This window comes from Heterocephalus glaber, unplaced genomic scaffold (genome assembly GCF_053883595.1).
Source record: "Heterocephalus glaber isolate CG9 unplaced genomic scaffold, H.glaber_assembly_v1.0 deba00001760, whole genome shotgun sequence".
Taxonomy (NCBI): Eukaryota; Metazoa; Chordata; class Mammalia; order Rodentia; family Bathyergidae; genus Heterocephalus; species Heterocephalus glaber.
Window position 1 is genome coordinate 1,578,877 of NW_028258457.1, and position 17,886 is coordinate 1,596,762.

General features: G+C 56.3%; 2 protein-coding genes across 6 annotated transcripts; both read right to left on the bottom strand.

Moving 5' to 3' along the window:
• Window positions 1-80: 80 nt before the first annotated feature.
• Ptger1 (prostaglandin E receptor 1) lies at window positions 81-4,643 on the bottom strand. The gene is made up of 3 exons (XM_087201454.1): window positions 2,685-4,643; window positions 829-1,784; window positions 81-402 (listed from the first exon to the last, which is right to left on the bottom strand). The coding sequence occupies exons 2-3, from the start codon at window positions 1,765-1,767 to the stop codon at window positions 136-138; spliced, it is 1,206 nt and encodes a 401-aa protein (XP_087057580.1). The 5' UTR covers window positions 1,768-1,784; window positions 2,685-4,643; the 3' UTR covers window positions 81-135.
• Window positions 4,644-4,792: 149 nt separating this feature from the next.
• On the bottom strand, window positions 4,793-14,908 carry Gipc1 (GIPC PDZ domain containing family member 1). 5 transcript variants are annotated; one of them, XM_021250408.2, is made up of 10 exons: window positions 14,648-14,874; window positions 11,826-11,879; window positions 11,482-11,566; window positions 9,926-9,960; window positions 8,022-8,342; window positions 7,379-7,564; window positions 7,122-7,302; window positions 6,357-6,469; window positions 5,651-5,732; window positions 4,793-5,548 (listed from the first exon to the last, which is right to left on the bottom strand). In XM_021250408.2, the coding sequence occupies exons 5-10, from the start codon at window positions 8,307-8,309 to the stop codon at window positions 5,397-5,399; spliced, it is 1,002 nt and encodes a 333-aa protein (XP_021106067.2). In that variant the 5' UTR covers window positions 8,310-8,342; window positions 9,926-9,960; window positions 11,482-11,566; window positions 11,826-11,879; window positions 14,648-14,874; the 3' UTR covers window positions 4,793-5,396. The 5 variants fall into 5 exon arrangements, with proteins under 5 accessions (XP_021106067.2, XP_021106069.2, XP_012923831.1 ...); XM_021250410.2 differs by lacking the exon at window positions 9,926-9,960 and adding an exon at window positions 13,564-13,611 and having other exon boundaries at window positions 14,648-14,746; XM_013068377.3 differs by lacking the exon at window positions 9,926-9,960 and having other exon boundaries at window positions 14,648-14,908.
• Between the last annotated feature and the right edge of the window lie 2,978 nt (window positions 14,909-17,886).

A 17,886-nucleotide genomic window follows, 5' to 3' on the forward strand; every position in this document is an offset into this window, starting at 1 on the left:
AACATTGTGTGTGGCCCCGACTCTGTGCCTCTGTATGCCCACTGAAGCTGCAGCCCAGTTGGGACAGACCCACTCCAGGCTCTGGAAATGGCTTTATTTCCCTAAGCTTTGGGGTGCACTGCGTCAGTCCCACAGTCAGCAGTGACTGAGGCCGCTGTGCCGAGAACTGCGTAGCGAGCTGGCTTCCCAGGCGCCCTTGGTGGGGCCCAGCTCTGTGTCGCCGCCCCAGGCTCGGGCCCTTGGAGGCAGCAGGCGAAGTAGCTGGCGCAGCACAGCCTGGCGCAGCAGGATGTACACCCAGGGGTCCAGGATCTGGTTCCAGGTGGCAAGGCGCACGGCAAGGAAGAGTGGTCGCTGCAGAGAGCTGAAGCTCCAGCCCCCAATGGCCAGCACCACCAGCACCTGCAGGGACAGCAGTGTCGGGGGGGGGGGGCTGCACCGGCCCGGTGGGGGGACCCAAGGGGACTGAGCTTTAGTGAGGGGTAAGAAAAGGCCTAATAGGGCCGGGGATTTAGCTCGGTTCTACCGCCTGCCTCGCAAGCACAAGGACCTGAGTTCGATCTCCGGTACCAAAAAAAAAGGCCTTCAGCAGGCGAGGCTCCTGTCAGAAAGGAGAGACGCACCGGGGACTGAAGGAGGTGGGTCTGTGCGCTACAAAGACCCCCATCCCAGGAGGAGGATGGCGGGAGGAAGGCTTAGAGAAAGGCAAAGGCTCTCCTGGCAGAAGAGGCGGAGCCTTGGCTGGGGTAGAGAGAGGACTCAGGGTAGGGTGAGGACCAGCGCTTGAAAGCGTGGAAGGGTGAGGCGGGCGGGCAGCCGCGCCCTCACCAGCAGGGGACTCCAGCAGATGCAAGACACCACCATGATGCCCACGAGCTGGCCCACCATCTCCACGTCATGTCCACGGGCTCTGCGTGTCGAGCCGCCGCCCCGGGAGCTGCGCAGGGTAGCGGAGGCAGAGGCGATGGATGAAGCAGATGAGGCAGAGGCTGAGCGTGGTGCCCAGCGCTGGCGGCTGTCGGAGCCAACGACCTGGGGGAGCCTTTGGGAGCGGCGCCGGCGCCAGCGCGCGCGCAACAGTGCTAGGCCGCTGAGTGAGTTGCACACGAGTGCGGCAAGGAGAGCGGCCAGGCCAAGGCCCGCGAAAAGGCCGGCGAGCAGCGCCTGACGCCAACCCCCTGGTGGCCCGAGGCCAATGAAGCACCAGGTGCCCGGGTACTGCAGCTCATAGTGCCCCACACGCACCAACGGCAGCAGCGCCACGGCCAGGGCCACTGCAGCTAGCGCGCCCAGCGCCATGCGCGTACGGGCCACAGAGACGCGTGCTGCATGCAGCAGCGGGTGCGTAAGGCCCACGCAGCGCTCCACAGCCATCCCGCAGCCCAGCAGTAGTGGGCACAGCCCGAAGAAGACCATGCAGCCCCCCAGGAAGTGGCAAGCACCGCCGGCCGGTGCACGCCCCGCCGTGTACAGGCGCAGTACCAGAGCACCCGGGATCACGTGGCCCGCCAGGTCTGTGGCCAGCAGGCAGGCAACAAACAGCAGGAAGGTAGCAGCAGAGCGGCGGCGCCGCAGCCGCCCCGCTGCCTGTGCCAGCAGCAGCAGAGCCAGCACATTGGACACTGCGCCCAGCGTCATGGAGAAGATGGGCAGCGCTGGTGACGCGCTGGGACCGCCTGACGGTGCCGACGTGTTGGGGACCCCAGGCGCCTCACACGTTGTTGCCTCGCCAGGCAGGCTCGAGTTCAGAGGCCCGCAGGGGCTCATGTCAGGTGCCGGGAGGGCTGGGTAGGAGAGAGGAAGGGCACATGAGGCTGGCTGGAGACTCAGTGCTGTCCCATCCCAGGTCATAGGACCATCGGACCCCCCACTGTTCTCACGTGGGGCCTCTGCCTACAGTGACTCTAAATGTCCTGGGTTTCCCAGCCTCTTACTGCGCCATATCTGCCCACGCTGTCCCCAGGGCCCACAGCTTCCACTCTGCTGGCCCCAGCCTTCCATACATCTGCCCCCTGCTACCTGCTTTTACCCTACAGTGAATTTCTGGCCCACCCTGACCCCTCTGTGATGCTGGGGTCCCCAGTCCCTGACTGCCCCCTGCTCCTGTCACCATGTCACCTTTGCTTCAGTCCCATTCTCCACGCCCCCAGCTCTACTCCGCTATCTTGGGCCTCTCTCTCTCCAGGGCTAGGGCCCTGTGCCTGTCCTTAGACAGAGAGGGACCCATCTCTGCTTCCCATGACACTTGTCTCTGTCCTCAGTGTCCCAGCTGTCCCTCATAGCCCTGTCTGTCTGAGGACCTATTTCTATACCCTGTGGCCACATCTCTGTTCCCACTGCATCCTGTCTGTCCCCGTGGCCCTATTTGATTTCCATGGTGCTGTTTCTGTCCCCAAAACCACATCTCTGTGCCTCATGGACCATGGTTCCAGCCCTGCCACCCCATTCTCCTGTTCTCGAGGCTCAGGCAGCCCAGGACCACACACACTCACACATACTCCTCTACCGTCTGGCACTGAGGGCTGAAAGGCAAACTCCCCCAGGGCCAGATGAGAAGGGAGGCTGGAAAGATGGGAAAATGGACAAGGGCAGACAGTGGGGATTGAGAGGCAAGCAGGACCAGACCAAGGTAGCGATGGCCCCATTCCCCGTGCCCTCTTGTCCCCTCTACCTTTTCCTCTTACCTGGTGCTGCCTGGGATGCTGGACCCCCATGGCCCCCACGGCTCAGCGCCCTCTGCGACCAGCTCTGGCCAGGCAGCTCCCACCCGCCCTCTTCCTGGGGCGGTGCTCAGCTCCTGCCTCCACCACGCCCTGCTGGCCTTCTGCACTGTATGGACGCCTGCTGGGGGCCTTCGAGGACAGAGACCCCCCCACACACCGTGCTCCTGGTGCTGGGCAGGGGCCACCCAGGAACCTAGCTGCCCTCCTCTGACGGAGGGTCCCAGGAGTTGTCCTGGCCCCTGGGACCCCCTCCTCCTGGCGGGGCGGGGACAGTCCCCCCCTGCTCGGGCTTCTTGCCCGCCTCATTAATAAAGAGGATAAAATCTAAACACTGGAAAATATGAGCATCGCCCAGGGCGGGCTGGGGAGGCTGCACGGGGTGGCGCTGCCCCCACCAGGGCTTTGGGGCTAGGAGGGCCCGGCACAGGGGGGCTGTGGGACAGCAGCACCCCCTGCCCTGTCTGAGCCTTTGTGGGTGTTGGGATGAGTGACAGTGGCAGTGCTTGTTCCTCCTGGCTGAGACCGCCCACTATTTGCACATTGGGCCCCAGCCCAGGCCACACCCAGAGGAGAGGGCGGCAATGAGGACCCCGGGAAACTGGGAGGTCTAGGGATCAGGCCAGTGCCAAATCCTGCCTGGGTGTGTTGAGCAACACGTTTGACACCCGTGGCAAGTCATCACACCCTGCACCCCAATACACAGCCATGGCCTCGCCTTCGGCTGAGAAATACTCCCAGCCTTGGGGGTCACCTATACAGCCACACACCCTGAGACCCAGCAGTGGCCACACCTGCCCCCAAGATACCATTGTTACACACCTGGACTCACTGAGCTGCCCTCACCCCTCAGCACAGGAGACCATCCAGGGGTGCCGTGACAACAGCCATTCCCTCGAGACCCTAAATACACCCCTCCAGAATGACCCCCATTGCAGTCCTAAGCTCTGGGAGATACAGGCTCACCTTCAAGCCTCAGTGTCACACTGCAGGTCAGAGGTACACTCGGTGCATCCCAAGCACAGGAACGGCACCTGCTCCACCCTAGACCTGGCTGCACCCCAGCACCTGCCACACCTTGAGGCCCACACACTTATAGCCCCCTACACCGGCAGACAGGTCCTCAACCCTGGATAACCCAAGCCCCAGCCAGTTGCCCCTCCCCGCAAGCAACACCCTGGGAAACAGGCACCACCGTCACACTCCACACCCCAAGATGCCACAAGGTGCACCCTGAACACGGACAGTGGTCCCCACTCACCCAGACCCAAGTCATGGCCCTCACTCTACATGGCCACCAGCCACCCAACAGACACGCGTCCTGCTCACCCAGCCACCCCCTTGCACCAGAGCTGTCCCCCACCAGACATTCAGCACCCTCACGTGCCCAGGGTTGCCCCAAGTCATCCAGACCACAGCTCCCACCCTGCCCATTAACACAGGCTCAGGCTTGGACAAACCCCTTCCCAGCACCCCCACTGCAACTGGGGTGCCAGCTGGACTTGCCTTCTCCCAGCAGCAGGTCCTCAGCTGGCTCCCAAACGTTCCTGACCTGGACCCACCCTCTCCCTTCCCTGCAGGTCTGGCTGGAGTCCCACCCGCCCTGTCCTTGATCCCCTCAATCCCAGGATGAAGCTGGCTGTCAAAACAAGGCTGGTTTTATGTCCCACATGAAGCACTGCACCATGGACGCCTGTGGACTCTGAACGTCCTGTGAAGGCTGAGGGGGGAGGTATAAGGGTGAGATTCAGGGGTCCCAGGTGGGTGCCTCAGGCTGCATCAGCAATGGTGCAAGGCCCCTGCGCCCACTCTCCACAGGGGCTGACAGGCAGCCTTGATGAGACGGGGCAGGATTTGAACCATCCGTCGCCAGGAATCTCACGTTGCCTGGAAGCCTGGTGGCCGACAGCCAGAAGCCGGGTTGGGAGGGTGGTGGGATGGGGCGGTGGCCTGGGGCCAGCTCCTAATTCAATTTGGAGCTCAAGGAAGATGATAGATTTCAGCTGCTGCATTCTTTCCCAGGCCCAGCCCACCCCACACCCCACACCCCGCATGCCCAGCCACATAGGTCCTGATGCAGATAGATCCTTTATGTTCAAGACAGAAAGTCTGATACAAAAGCTCCTGCCATCACTGCCCCTGCCTCCCTTCTCCTGGGGGCCTGAAGGGCGAGACAACAGGGTGGGGGGGCAGTTGGGAGTTCACAGCAGACTTTCCCAACACAGAGGTAACAGACTAAGTCAGGGGCTCCTCTTGGGAGGGGGCAGTGGAGGGGAGGGGTTATTGCATTTGCTGAGGGACCCCCCCCCCCCTGAATTCCCTGTATCAGGAAAGCAGGTCACGATCCCCACACAGAACTTAGGTCCCAGGGAGACACAGCAACCCATTTGGCAGCTGATGGTGGAAGGTGGCGGGGTGGCTGCCCTGTTCGAGTCCCTCCCCAGGATCCTGACCCAGTTGAGGTAGGGGGGCGCCCGAGGACCCCAGCCAGGCTGGGATCCGGGAGGACTGTGGTACCAACTGGAGCAGGCAGGGCTGGGCCCCACTGCTGCATGTCACCCCCTGACTGCTGAGCTACAGCTCTGAGTCCCAGCTGGATGCACAGGGTCATGGCCATGTGTCCCCTCTGGGGCCTCCAGCAGGCCAGCCCTGGTCACTGAGAGGTCCAGTGGGTTCCTAGTATCGCCCAACCTTGGCATCCCCAATAGCACCCCAGACATCAAAGACAAACTCGTCTGGGAAGGCAAAGTCACCAAGCTGTTCATCAAGGGCCTCGGCCAGCTCGTCTGGGTTTCTTTTGTCCTTCCCCAGCTCGACCATGGTGGCTGCTGCATGGGCAGGGGACAGAATGGAGTCACGGAGGGTAAGAGGGGCAGGGGGTTTGTATGGGGCCTAGGAGTTCCCTCCCCCAGCCCCAGGTGCCCACTCACCCAGCTCAGTGTCTCTGATCCCCATGTAACTCTCCAGCAAGTCATCCACCTTCTCGATGGCCTTCTCCTCAAAGGCTGAGGGCTGGGGCAAGAAGGGACAGGCTCATCAAAATCATATAATTGTCACTGTTCTTATTAAGTGCCTTTTTTTTTTTTGCAGTATTGGGGATCACATGAATCCAGGGGTACTCTACCTCTCAGCTCCACCCTCGGCCCTTTTTTATATTTTATTTTATTTGGTACCAGGGATTGAACTCAGGACCTTGCGCTTGTGAGGCAGGTGGTGGAACCACTGAGCTAAATCCCCGGCCCCTTTATATTTTATTCTGAAATAGTCTCACTAAGCTCCAGGCTGGCCTTAAATTTTCAATCCTCGATTTGAATTTGCCTCAGCCTCTCCAGTAGCTGGCATTACAAGCATGCGCCACTGTGCCAGCCTAAGTGTCCTTATTTATCTGCTCTTTTCCTAGCTTTACCCAGCATTCCATCCACATTTAATCTTCACGACCACCTGGAGAGGAAGGTATTTGGTATTAGGACTCCATTTTACAAATGGTGTAACTGAGGCCTGCTTGCCCAAGAAAGGTTCCAGCACTTGGAGGTGGTAAGAGTGGACTGGAATATAGGTAGCTGCTCAGCTAATAGGTCAGGTGGCCATCCATGAAAGCGCAGGGGAGGAGTGCTGGCTTCCTGCAGGGATACTCACCAACTCCTCCACCGTGGCGGGGCCTCTCGATCGCAGCCGGAGGGTTCCTCGGCCAGTGCCCAGTTGCAGGCCAGAGCCGAGGCGGCTGCCCCCTGAACGCTGGCTGATCATGTCTGCGGGAGGCAGGGTGAAGGAGAGCTCGATCGCATCCCTGACTGGGTGCTTGGCTTTGGATGCTCCCCCAAACTTCAAGCTTCTTCAGGCACCTGCGGCCTTGGGGCTGGGCACCAGGAGGGTGAGATGAACGGATGAAAAAAGGGCAGCTAGGGCCAGGCCTGGGAAAGCCAGGGAGGGGACTGGAGGAGGAGGGAGGGGCTTGGGCCTAGGTCTTTGGCTTGGTCCCCATGGCCAGGGGTACAGCTGTGCAGCCCACACCAGCCCTACCTGCCAAGGGAAGAGCTTCGAGTTCCCTGCCCCCACCCAGGGCCTGGGGCCCATTCCTGGGAGTCAGTGAAGCCAGATGGAAAAGTGGGGGGCTGGCACAGGGCAGCCAAGCCTGGCTTCTGAGAGCTGGGGGGCTTGCCGGGATTGGGGGCACTTGGCTGGGCTAATGGCTCCTGGGAAGCGGGTGTGGGGCAACTTCCTCCTTGCTCCCGTGGAGCAGGGCAGCCAGCCAACACCCCTTCTAGGCCAGGGTGGAGCTGCACAGCCTCCATTCCAGGGCGCTGGCTGGGCTTGGGTGCCACCTGCTGGTGGTTCCGGGCCCTGCAGCCTGGACTGTGTTGCCAAGGTTGGGTCACCTGGAGCTCCCACCCTGGCGCTCACCAAAGGCCTTTCGGGGCTCCGTGAGCTTCAGTGTGAAGGTGCGGCCTCGGGGCAGCTCCTTGAGCAGCCGGGCCACTTCGTAGTGGCGGCAGCCCAGCAGGCTCTGGCCGTTAATGGCCTCGATCATGTCACCCACGCTGATGAGCTGGATGTGGTCAATCACGCTGCCTTCCTTGATGCGCTGTGCAAGGGGAAGGGAACATAAGCCTGGGGTCTCTCCCGACACTCTGCCCGCTCGGGATGGGACCTCGGGGGACCTTGATGAAGGCGTAGCCCGCGCCATTGTCTGTGATGGTCAGGCCCAGCGCGTCCTCCGACTTGAACACCTCCACCTCCTTGCGCTGCCCCTTCACGTGGGCAAAGATGAAGTCCTCCAACCCGATCTGGCCGCCCAACAGCTTGTCCATGTCCACTTTGTGGGTGTTGAGTGTGCAGAACATCACCTGTAGGGGGGCACACACACTCGTCCCTGTCCCTCTGGGTCCCTGTGCTAACTGGCAGGGACAAGAGGTGGGAGAAGCCCGGGAGTCCCGCCCTGCGTCAGCATCAGGACTGTGTCCTGAGCACAAAGTCAGTGCCGGGTGCTGCAGAAACGCTTGTGGGGTGAGTCTGGAAGCCCAGGTCCCACCCTGTCACCCCATGGCCTCACTCCTTGTCCACCTGCCCTTGGCCCCCGTGGTCCTGGCCAGAGAGATGTATGCCCCCATCTGACGGGGGAGGGGGTGATCAGCCCCGGCCCTCGGTTCTCCACAGCATGCTGGGGTTCAGGCCTCCAAGGCCCCCTGGGAGCTCAGCTTGCAGCTATGGCGTCATCAGCCCCACCCCCGCCCCGCCTCGCCCCGGTCTGGGCGGTGTGGGTGTGCCAGGCCTCAATCCGGCCACCAGGTCTCCGCAGCTCACCTCTGCGGGCGGCAGGCGGAAGGCCTCTGCGATGCGCCCATACAGCTCCTTCACGTTGCTGAAGCCCTCAATACGTCCCGTGGGGCTGCCGTGAGCCAGCTGCGTGTGGAACACTAGGCGTGGGCGCAGCGCGGGCGGCGGGGGCGGCAGTCCGGCCTGGGAGAGCCCCGCGCCCACCCCACCCAGCGGCCCTTGCTCGCTGCCGCCCAGCCCTCCGCGGCCTGCCTCGGCCTCCTCATTCTCCACCAGAGGGGGCGCCTTCTTCCGCCGCCCCAGTCCCAGCGGCATTGGAGGCAGCGAGAAGCGAGGGCTGCCCGGGACCTGCGAGAAAGAGGCAGGAGGATTGCTGCGGGTTCGAGGCCAACCTTGAGCAACAAGGAGTTCACAGCAAGCCTGGACTACAGGGCGAGACCCTGTCTCACCAAAAAATATATAAATAAATAAAAATAAATTAATAAAAATTGAAAAGGAGGGAAGCTGGAGATGTAGCTCAGTTTGAAGGCCTTAGGGTCATTCCGAAGTACCACAGAAAAGAAAAAACAAACAGTATTTGTACACAATCTACGACAACTGTGCAGTATACTTCATTTATATTTGTTTATTTCTGCGGTACTGGGGACAGAACCCAACTCTGCCCCTGAGAACCCCCGTCTCTGTGTACTTTAAATCAACTCTGGGTGACATAGAAGTCTTACATGGTGTAAATGTGGGTGACAGGCATGATGTGTATTGTTTGGGCATAATGACAAAACTACAACCGTGTCCTGTGCACAGGCAATTTTTTCCTCAAATATTTTCGATCCGCTGTTGGTTGGATCTGTGGATGTGGAACTGGCACTAATGTTGTTATTGTTTATTTTAATGGAACTTGGGCTGGAACCCAGGGCCTCATGTGTGCTGTACAAGTGATCTACTACTGGGGTACACCCCTAGCTCTTTTTTCTTTTCTTTTTCTTTCTTTCTCTCTCTCTCTCTCTCCTTCCTTCCTTCTTTCTTTTTTTTTTTTTTTTTTTTTTTGTGCCGGGGATCAAACTTGTATCCTTGCACTGGCACAGCAGGCGACAAAACCACTGAGCTAAATCCCCGGCCCCTCTTTTCTTTTTTTTGAGACAGAGTCTCACTACGTAGTCCAGCCTGGCCTCAAACTCAGTGAGCCTCCTGTTTCAGCCTCCCAAATGCTGGGATTACAGGTGTGTGCCACCACAACTGGCCCTATTTAACAAATGAGAAAATGGAGGCTGAAAGCAGCAAGGCTTTCTTTTATTTTTCTATAGTCACATTCATTAATGCCATAAGCTGAAATTTCTGAGTCCTCCAACTTCAAAGCTGGCAGGTGGACAGCACTTACTGACCCTGTGGGCTGGGGCAGGTGGGTGAGCAGCTCTGGCCCATGACCTGCTGGAGGAGGTGACATATGACACCTCCAGGCTGAAGCATTTGATTCCTGGAACAAGAATATCCAAAGTGCTATGGCTCAGCCAGCCACATTTTACAAGGTGGTGACTCTATCAGGCCAGGACTGAGTGACCATAATACATGCAACCTCTTAAGCCAGGTGCAGTGGCACATACCTGTGATCCCAGCATTCAAGGAGGCTGAGGCAGAAGGATCACCAGTTTGAGTCCCACCTGGGCAACGTAATGAGATCTTGCCTCAAAATAAAAATAGAAAGGACTGGGGATGCAGCTAGTGGTAGTGGGCCCTGGGTTTGATCCACAGTACCGCAAAAACAAAAAGGGAATCTCTTGCTGAGTTGCCATGGCTGTGTAGCAAGAGCCAAAATTAAACTTTGGTTGATTCAGCCAGTAAGATATGTTCATTACTGCAGCAAAACCTGATGGATACACAGTCATATGCTGCATAAGGCTACTGACTAAGGGTGTGGCTCAGTGGTGAGCACTTGCCTAGCATGTGTGAGGTCCTGGATTCCATCCCAGCCCTGCAAACAACAAAAAGATCCTATTACCTAGTGACATCACAGTCCTCACAGTTTGCCTATATACACTCCATGTTTACAGAACAACAAGCTCCCCTAATGATGTAACATATCTCTTCATTAGGTAGCACATAACTGTATTTTCTTTCTTTCTTCTCCCTGTTTCTTTATTTCTCTCTCTCTTTCTCCCTTCCTTCAAGGAAACATGGGGGAGGGGGTTAGTTACTATATTCCATGCACTGTTTTTTATTTTTATTTTTTGGTACTGGGGATCAAACTTGGGACCTTGTGCTTGGCAGGTGCCAGAACCACTGAGCTAAATCCCCAGTCCTCCATGCACTGTTTTAATAAGACATGAAAGATCCCCAGCTAGGAACACCATGTGCAGTTACACAGATTGTGCATAGCACAAAACCAGTAGACCAAGGTGACACAGAACCGAATGTCATCCTGTGCTCTGCCTGCCAACCTCTGTTCCCTGGGGTGGTGATGTGTCTGGAGGAGGAAGGGTATCTATGCTAGCTGGAGCTGTGACCACACTCTTCAGAAATATCCAGACCTGAGGCAGAGACCAACAGTGAGCCAGCAAAGGTATAAATTTCTAATGTCATTTCTACTAGTGCTGTGAAGACAAGAAAGCAAGACTAGCTGGTTGAGGTGGTGCATGCCTGTCAACTGAGCACTCGGGAGGCCGAGGCAGGAAGATCACCAGGAGTTCCAGGCCAGCCTGGGCTACAAAGCGAGACCCTGTCTCAACAAATAAATAAATTAAATAAAAGAATGCAAGACTAGTTCTACAGAATGGTCAGGGACAGCTCTCTGGTCTTGGAGACCTGAGAGACAAGAGGAAGAATCTGTGCAGGGATATGGAGCGAGAAGGCTCCGGGCAGAGGAACAGTCAGTGCAAAGGCCCTCATTGGGTACTCACTTGGCAGATCTGAGGAGCAATGGGGAGCCACAGGGGGTTCTGCACCATGCACAGCTGTGCCCTGTCTCTGCTCTTGGATCAAATGATTGTTATTATTATTTGGTTTTGTTTTTTCTGGGGCTTTTTTGTTTGTTTGCTTTTTTGTGTGTTTGGTACTGGGGATCGAACCTGGGTCTTTGTGCTTGCGAGGCAGGCGGTGGAACCACTGAGCTGAATCCCCGGCCCTCTGGGTTTTTTTTTTTCGGTACTGGTGATTGAAGTTGGGTCCTTGCGCTTGTGCAGCAAGCAACCAAACCACTGAGCTAAATCCCCGGCCCTGTTTTTTCTGTTTTTATTGAGACAGGGTCTCACTACGAAGTCCAGACGAGCCTCCAACTCCAGGCAATCCTTCTGCCTCTGCCTCCTGAGTGCTGGGATGACAGGCACGCAACACCACTGATCAAATTATAACCATGTTTTCCCGTGCAAAAGGTACTTCTAGTATTCTCCTATCAGAGCTTCTCTTCCAGGGCACCTTGGATTTCACAGAGCCTGGGGGCTGCACGGGTCCAAGTGCCCACCTGAGCATCCATGCATCCATTCACTGACTCACTCACCTGGCGTGCTCGCTGGCTCCTCCGGGGCCTGGATCTGTCCTTTTGCTGAACTTCAGGTCGAGACAGAGACAACAGCCAAAAAGTCCTGTGAAACATGACCCGTGTCCCCTTCTCTGCTCAGCTGTGCAGGGCGCTTGCACCTTCCGAGTAAATGCCCTGAGCCATCCATCTGTCCAGCCTTTCATTCACCAAGTCCTGGATGTCCAGTTCCCAGGACCCCAGATGCCCTGTGACCTTCCACCTTGACCCGGCCCAGGCCCATTCCCAGTTTTGGTCAGTCTTTCAATCTCTGCAGAGGGGTGAGGGGCAACTGGTGCAGATCTGAACCCCAGCCCTGCACTTACCTGCTGTGTGGCTGTGGGGAGGGCAGGTCACTTCATGGGCCTCACGGTCCTCATCTGAAAAACGGGCAGAGTCCCTGTTGCTCAGGCTGCTCACAGGAAGCCAGAGAGATCTCAGGGCATAAGACCTGCTTAGCACCTTACCTCACCACCTAGGGACCACGTGTTACTGTCATCCTCATGGTCAACTCTGAAGTGCTGCAGATGGAACCCAGGGCACATGCTAGGCAAGCACTGTGCCACTGAGCTGCACTCTTACTGTCATTATTATTATTATTATTATTATTATTATTATTGTACCAGGGATCGAACTTGGGACCTTGCACTTGCGAGGCAGGCAGCAGCACCACTGAGCTAAATCCCCAGCCCTATTTTTGTTTGTTTTTGCAGTACTGGGGATGGTTTTTTTTTTTTTTAACCAGGGATCAAACTCAGGACCTTGTGCTTTTGAGGCAGGAACCACTGAGCTAAATCCCTGGCCCTACTGGGGATGGAACCCAGGGCCTTTGCATTTAGTTATATCGCCCCAGCCTCCTTTTTATAATTTTTAATTTTGAGACAGGGTCTTGCTATATTGCTCAGGTTGTGCCACTGCGGCTGGCTTTTTTTGTTTTTCCTTTCTTTTTTTTTTTTTGGTACTGGGGATCTAACTTGGGACCTTGTACTTGTGAGTCAGGCAGCGGCACCACTGAGCTAAATCCCCAGGCCTTTTTTGTTTTGTTTTTTGAGACAGGGTCTCACTATGTAGTTTGGGCCTTAAACTCATTATGTACTCCAGGCTGGTCTCAAATTCATGGCAATCCTCCTGCCTCAGCCTTTCCAGTGCTGAGATAACAGGTGCACACCACCACACACCCAGCTGCCTACGGTGACATCCATCCTGGGTGTCTTTTCACCCCATCCCATCCCATCCAGGAGCATCTCAGTCCTGTCTGCCTGCCAAGGTTTGTTCCAGGACACCTCCTCTGGGCAGCCTTCCTGGCTTGCCCCAGCCTGTTGGAAAGGCCCTTATTCACCAGGCTGCTCAGGCCCATGAACTTAATTACATGATGCCCTGGTAGAACTCCTGTCTTCCAGCCTCCAGGCTGTTATTTAACTTTGTGTCTCTATTTTAAAACGTAAACCAGATGACACTGCTCTTCTGCCTCAAATCTTACAATGGGATCCACCTTACAGGGGAAAAACTCCAACCCCGCTTACTGTGATCCATGAATTTGTGTAGAATCGTCACCTGGGCTTCCCCTCCAGTCCTGGCCCATGATTCCAAGATCCGTCCGGCCTGTGGAGCTCCATGGGGCTGGCTCCTTTATGTCATTCAGGCCTGGACACCTTAAGTCACCCTCTTCAGGAGCACCCCTGGGCCACAGCTATACCACCCTTCATATTTTACTCATAACACAATCTGAAATTATCTCCGGTATGTTCTCCTTAACTTGTTTGTTCCATGTCCCACTCCCCAATAAAATGCCAGCTCCACCAATGCAGGGATTCTCTCTCCTTTTGGAGACAAGGTCTTGTTTTGCAGTCCAGGCTGGCTTTGAACTCACTATGCAGTCCAGGATGGCCTCAAACTTTCAGGGATCCTCCTGACTCCGCTTCCTGAGTACTGGGATTAGCCGGGATTTTTGTCTTTCTCCTTATTATGTGCTTGTTACCAAATACAGTGCCTGGCACACAGTAGGTACTCAATAAATGTCTGCTGGAGCTGGGGACATAGCTCAGTGGTAGAGCATCTGCCTACCATGCACGAAGCTCTGGGTTCCATCTCCATGGCAGCAGAAAAAGCGGGCTGTAGAATGAATGAATGCATCTTATATCCTCCTCTGCCTGCTCTCTGACCCCTTCATCTTGCTACTTTGCCAGCTCCACTTTGCCTGCTCAGGGATGGAAAGCAGTTTGCCTGGACCCAAAGAGCTGGGTGAGACTCCAGCATCGGGAGCGTCTTGTTCCCGGGAAAGGCTTGACTCTTATCAACATCAAGTGGGGAGCAGGAAGTAAGGATGGGGGTTCCCAGGAGCTCACGAAGCTGGACAGGTGGATACCACACCCAGCAGGTTACTTCTTTGCCGAGAAGACAGGCAGGAGGCCTCTGATTCACTCCTGAAAAACCGGCTTGGGCCCATTTTCTGGGGAGAACACCCACAGCCTTCGGGGTGGCAGACCTGAGACCCCAGCACCCTGGCTTTCTGCCCACTCTGCCCGCAGATGCCACTCGATTCTCACGACCCAGGCCCTCGGCTGCACCTCTCAGCTCAGGGGAGAAGGGACAAGGCAGCTTCCGGTTAGGGTGGCCGGTGCCTGGTGACCTCCAGGTGGGAAGCAGGCAAATACCAAGAGGTGTGGCCCAGATGTGAGTGGAGCGGCGGGGAGGTGCACAGGGCCCTGCAGGACACCTGCGCCCAGGCAGGCGTCTGGTCTAGTAGTGGAGACTCCAGCTCCGGACCCTGATACACGGGTTCGAGTCCCAGGTCAGCCACTTACGCGATGTGTGACCTTGAGCGAGTCACTGCTCCCTCTCTCTGGCCTCACTGCCTTCCTCGAGGAGAAGTTAGCGGCCCTTCTGTGTGGGGTGTTTTGATCCACAGACCCGCACAGTAAAGGCCTGACAAGGAAGCTCTGCGGTCCTCACCTCAGACCCCAGCGATCGCCGCTGTCCCAGGCGGCGGGGGGTGGGGTGGGGGACCCATTCTGCCGGAAGGGGGCTTGTGCATTCCCGAGAGCAGCTTGGAGTTCCAGCAGGGGCCCACCCCGCGCGATCGGCCGATCCTCGCGTTCCGAACCCCCAGGGTGCACGCCGGGCCTCCCCCGGGGCCGCGGACACTCACCTGAGTCGCTGCCGCTGGCCTGAGCGTGCCCCACTTGGTTCTCCGCAAACTCCGGCCCGGGCCTCTCCCAGAGCGGTGACCACGGGGCGGGGCCCCCTTCCAGCGAAGGCAAATCAGCCGCGACCGCACATCGCTGGCGGCCAATCCGCGCCTTCCCACTTTGGGAGGAGCCGACGGAAACATTCCAGACGGATCTCTCCGCCACGCCCGGCTCTCTCACACTCCCCTCCCAGCAGCACAGTGGACCGTCCCGCCCCGCCTAGGGCTCGGAGGGTTGTACCACCGCGGGGCTGCGGAGGGGGGCGCTGCGGCAGGGCCTGGGCCAATCGCGCGTGAGGAAGCAGGCGAACGGCCAATGGGAAGCTGGGACCCCCGGACCACGTGCTGATGGCTGAGTGTCTGCCTGGGGTGCCCTGGTGTTAAAGGCCGGGGATTGGCGGTGCGAGTCAGGTGACCAGGGCTGAGTTTCGGGGAGAGGACGTGAACTCCCAGCATCCAGAAAAGCAGACACTCTGGGAGGCCCTGCCCTCCCCCCACCCGGTTTCGCAGCCGGCCTCCTCTGCCCCAGCCCGGTCGTGTTAGGGGAAGATAGAAAGATGCATTCATCGAGAGTCCCGGGTGTCCTTGCTGCTTGAAAGGGACAATGGACAAAAGTACTCATTTAGGCATTCATTCATTCATACATTCACTCATCAGCTATTTAATGCCCCCCGTGCTCCGTGCCAGTCTCGGACATCCAAACACAGATCGATGAAGAGCTGACAGTGTGCAAGGCCTGCAGACCAGACAAGAAACTGCAACACACTGTAGGATAGGGCAGTGCGGGGAACTAGCCAAGCAGCATGAAAAGCACAACGGTTTTGGTTTTGGTTTTTTGAGACAGGGTCTCACTACGTAGCTCAGGCTGGTCTTGAACTATGTAGCCCAGGCTGGCCTTGAATTTGTGGCGACTCTTCTGCCTCAGCCTCCCAGTGCTGGGGTGAGGCATGTCCATCATGCCTCGAGAAAAGGCACAATGGAATGGAAGACTAGGGCGGGAGGTTGTATTCGCGTTTGGTTAGTTGAGCACCTACTATGTGCTCGATCACAGGTGATAACCAACCAGTCCCTGAGGACAGATGCTGAGTCTGTGCCCACCCCCGCCACTGCGCTCACCCCCACCGCATCTGCCCCTAGACTGACATACAACAGCATGGATGGTCCAGGTAGAGTTTACCAGCCCTCTGGGAAGCCCAGATCCGGGAAGGAAAAACACAAACACACCTGGAGCAAGTGAGGACTCTTAATTTCCAGGACAGGTGGGGTTGGGGCTGAGGGCGCAGTGTGTTCTGGTAGTTGTAGTTCTTGGAGACCCCTAGTTAGGGGCTGACACCCTGGGTGAGCCTCCGGGAATGACTGGGTCTTTGAAGTATCCAGGGAGACCTGTAGTGCACTCCAGCCTCCCCAGGAGGGGAAAGTGAAAGAGCTTGGGCCTTGGGCTGAGCCGCTGAAGGCCGCCTGGCTGGACCCACCCAGCTCACAAATAGATCCTGCCACGCGGGGCAGCAGGAGCAGCTATTTGTCTGTCCCTTCCTGCTCTGTTGACCTCTGCCACCCCCACTGAGCGGCAGTGCCCACTGCCCTGCTGGAACCTCCACGGGGGACTGCCCTCCTGCACCCCTGGAGAGAGTAGTGTGTGGGGATGAGGACAGCACGACCCAGGCTGTAGAGTCCTGAGCCCAAATCCACCTGCTTCTCCCGTTGGCTGCTAGGGAAGTGCCAGCTAGAGGGTCCTGGGGTTGCCCAAGGACACAGAGCAGCACTGGGCACCTCCTACCAATTTTATAGCTCACCAGGCATGTCTGAAAGGAGACTGGGAGGGAGGCCCAGCTAGGGAAGAGCTCAGAACTGAGTGCACCTTCTGGAGCCAGGCATGGTGGTGCACACCTAATTTTAGCACTCAGGAGGCTGGAGGAGGATCACTGCAAGTTCGAGGTCAGCCTGAGCTACATAGCTAGACCCTATCTCAAAAAAAAAAAAAAAAAAAAAGAAATCCCTGTTCTGGCATAGCAACTACTACATGCAGAAGGATAGGTTGAATTAGAAAAAAAATCAACATGTTGCAGCCATCAGAGGAATAATTGATTTGAGGCAAGGTTTATCACTGGGGAAGTAAATTTCACACAGTCTCAAAGGATTAGCTCACAGATTGCATTCTTAATTAGAACAGGGGAGATGTAGGTTTTACAGATGGTTCCTGATTTCCAGTGGTTCCATTTCGATTTTCCGATGGTATGATGGTATGAAAGGGATAATGCATTGTGTAGAAACTGTACAGTGGAGAAATGTACCAGGCACCACCTTAGCCAAGCATTCAAAATTAGCATTGGGCTGGGCTCAGAGGCACACATCTGTAATACCAGCACTCAGGAGGCTGAGGCAGGGGGATTGCGGCCAGCTTTTTTTTTGGTAATTGCTGCCAGCTTTGAGGCCAACCTGGGCTATGTATTGAAGGCCTGTCTCAGAAAAAAACAAAAAAGGTGAACATTGGTACTTAATCCAGGTGATCAAAGTGCCAATTTCATGTGTTCTCTGCTGCAGTGGCAGCATCCCAAGTGTTGAGCCTGAATCTGATCATGAGAAAACAGCCACATACATCCAGATCAAGGGGTGTTCTGCAAAGTAACTGATCTGGACTCTTCAAACAGATCAAAGTTGTACGAGGCAAAATCAATCAATTAAATTAATGAATGAGTGGATAAAAGGCTGGGCAATAAACTGGGTGTGGTGGCTCTCACCTGTCATCTCAGCCTTCTGGGAAGCTGAGGCAGGAGGATTGCAATTTTGAGCCCAGCCTGGGGAATTTAGAGACATAGCAAAACCCTGTCTCAAAATTTAAAAAATAAAAAGAGCTGGGGCTCCACCTCAGTGTCAAGGCCCTGGGTTCAATCCCCAGAACTGCATTAAAAAAAAAAAAAAGTTCACGGGTTCATGGCTGGGTAATGTAATGAGCAAGATCCTGGGCTCCTTTCCCAGCACCAAAAAGCAACAAACAAACAACAAACAAACAAAAACCTCTTTTGGGCTACAAAGTAGACCAGTGGTGGAATGCTTGCTTACCACACACAGACCCTGGGTTCAATCCCTAGAACTGCCAAAAAAGGAAAGAAAAAGTCTTTGCAACCAGTAGATTACAAAGTTATTCCTCTGCATTTTCCTCTATTCATTCTATGTTTCGCTTTTTGTGTATCTTTATTCCA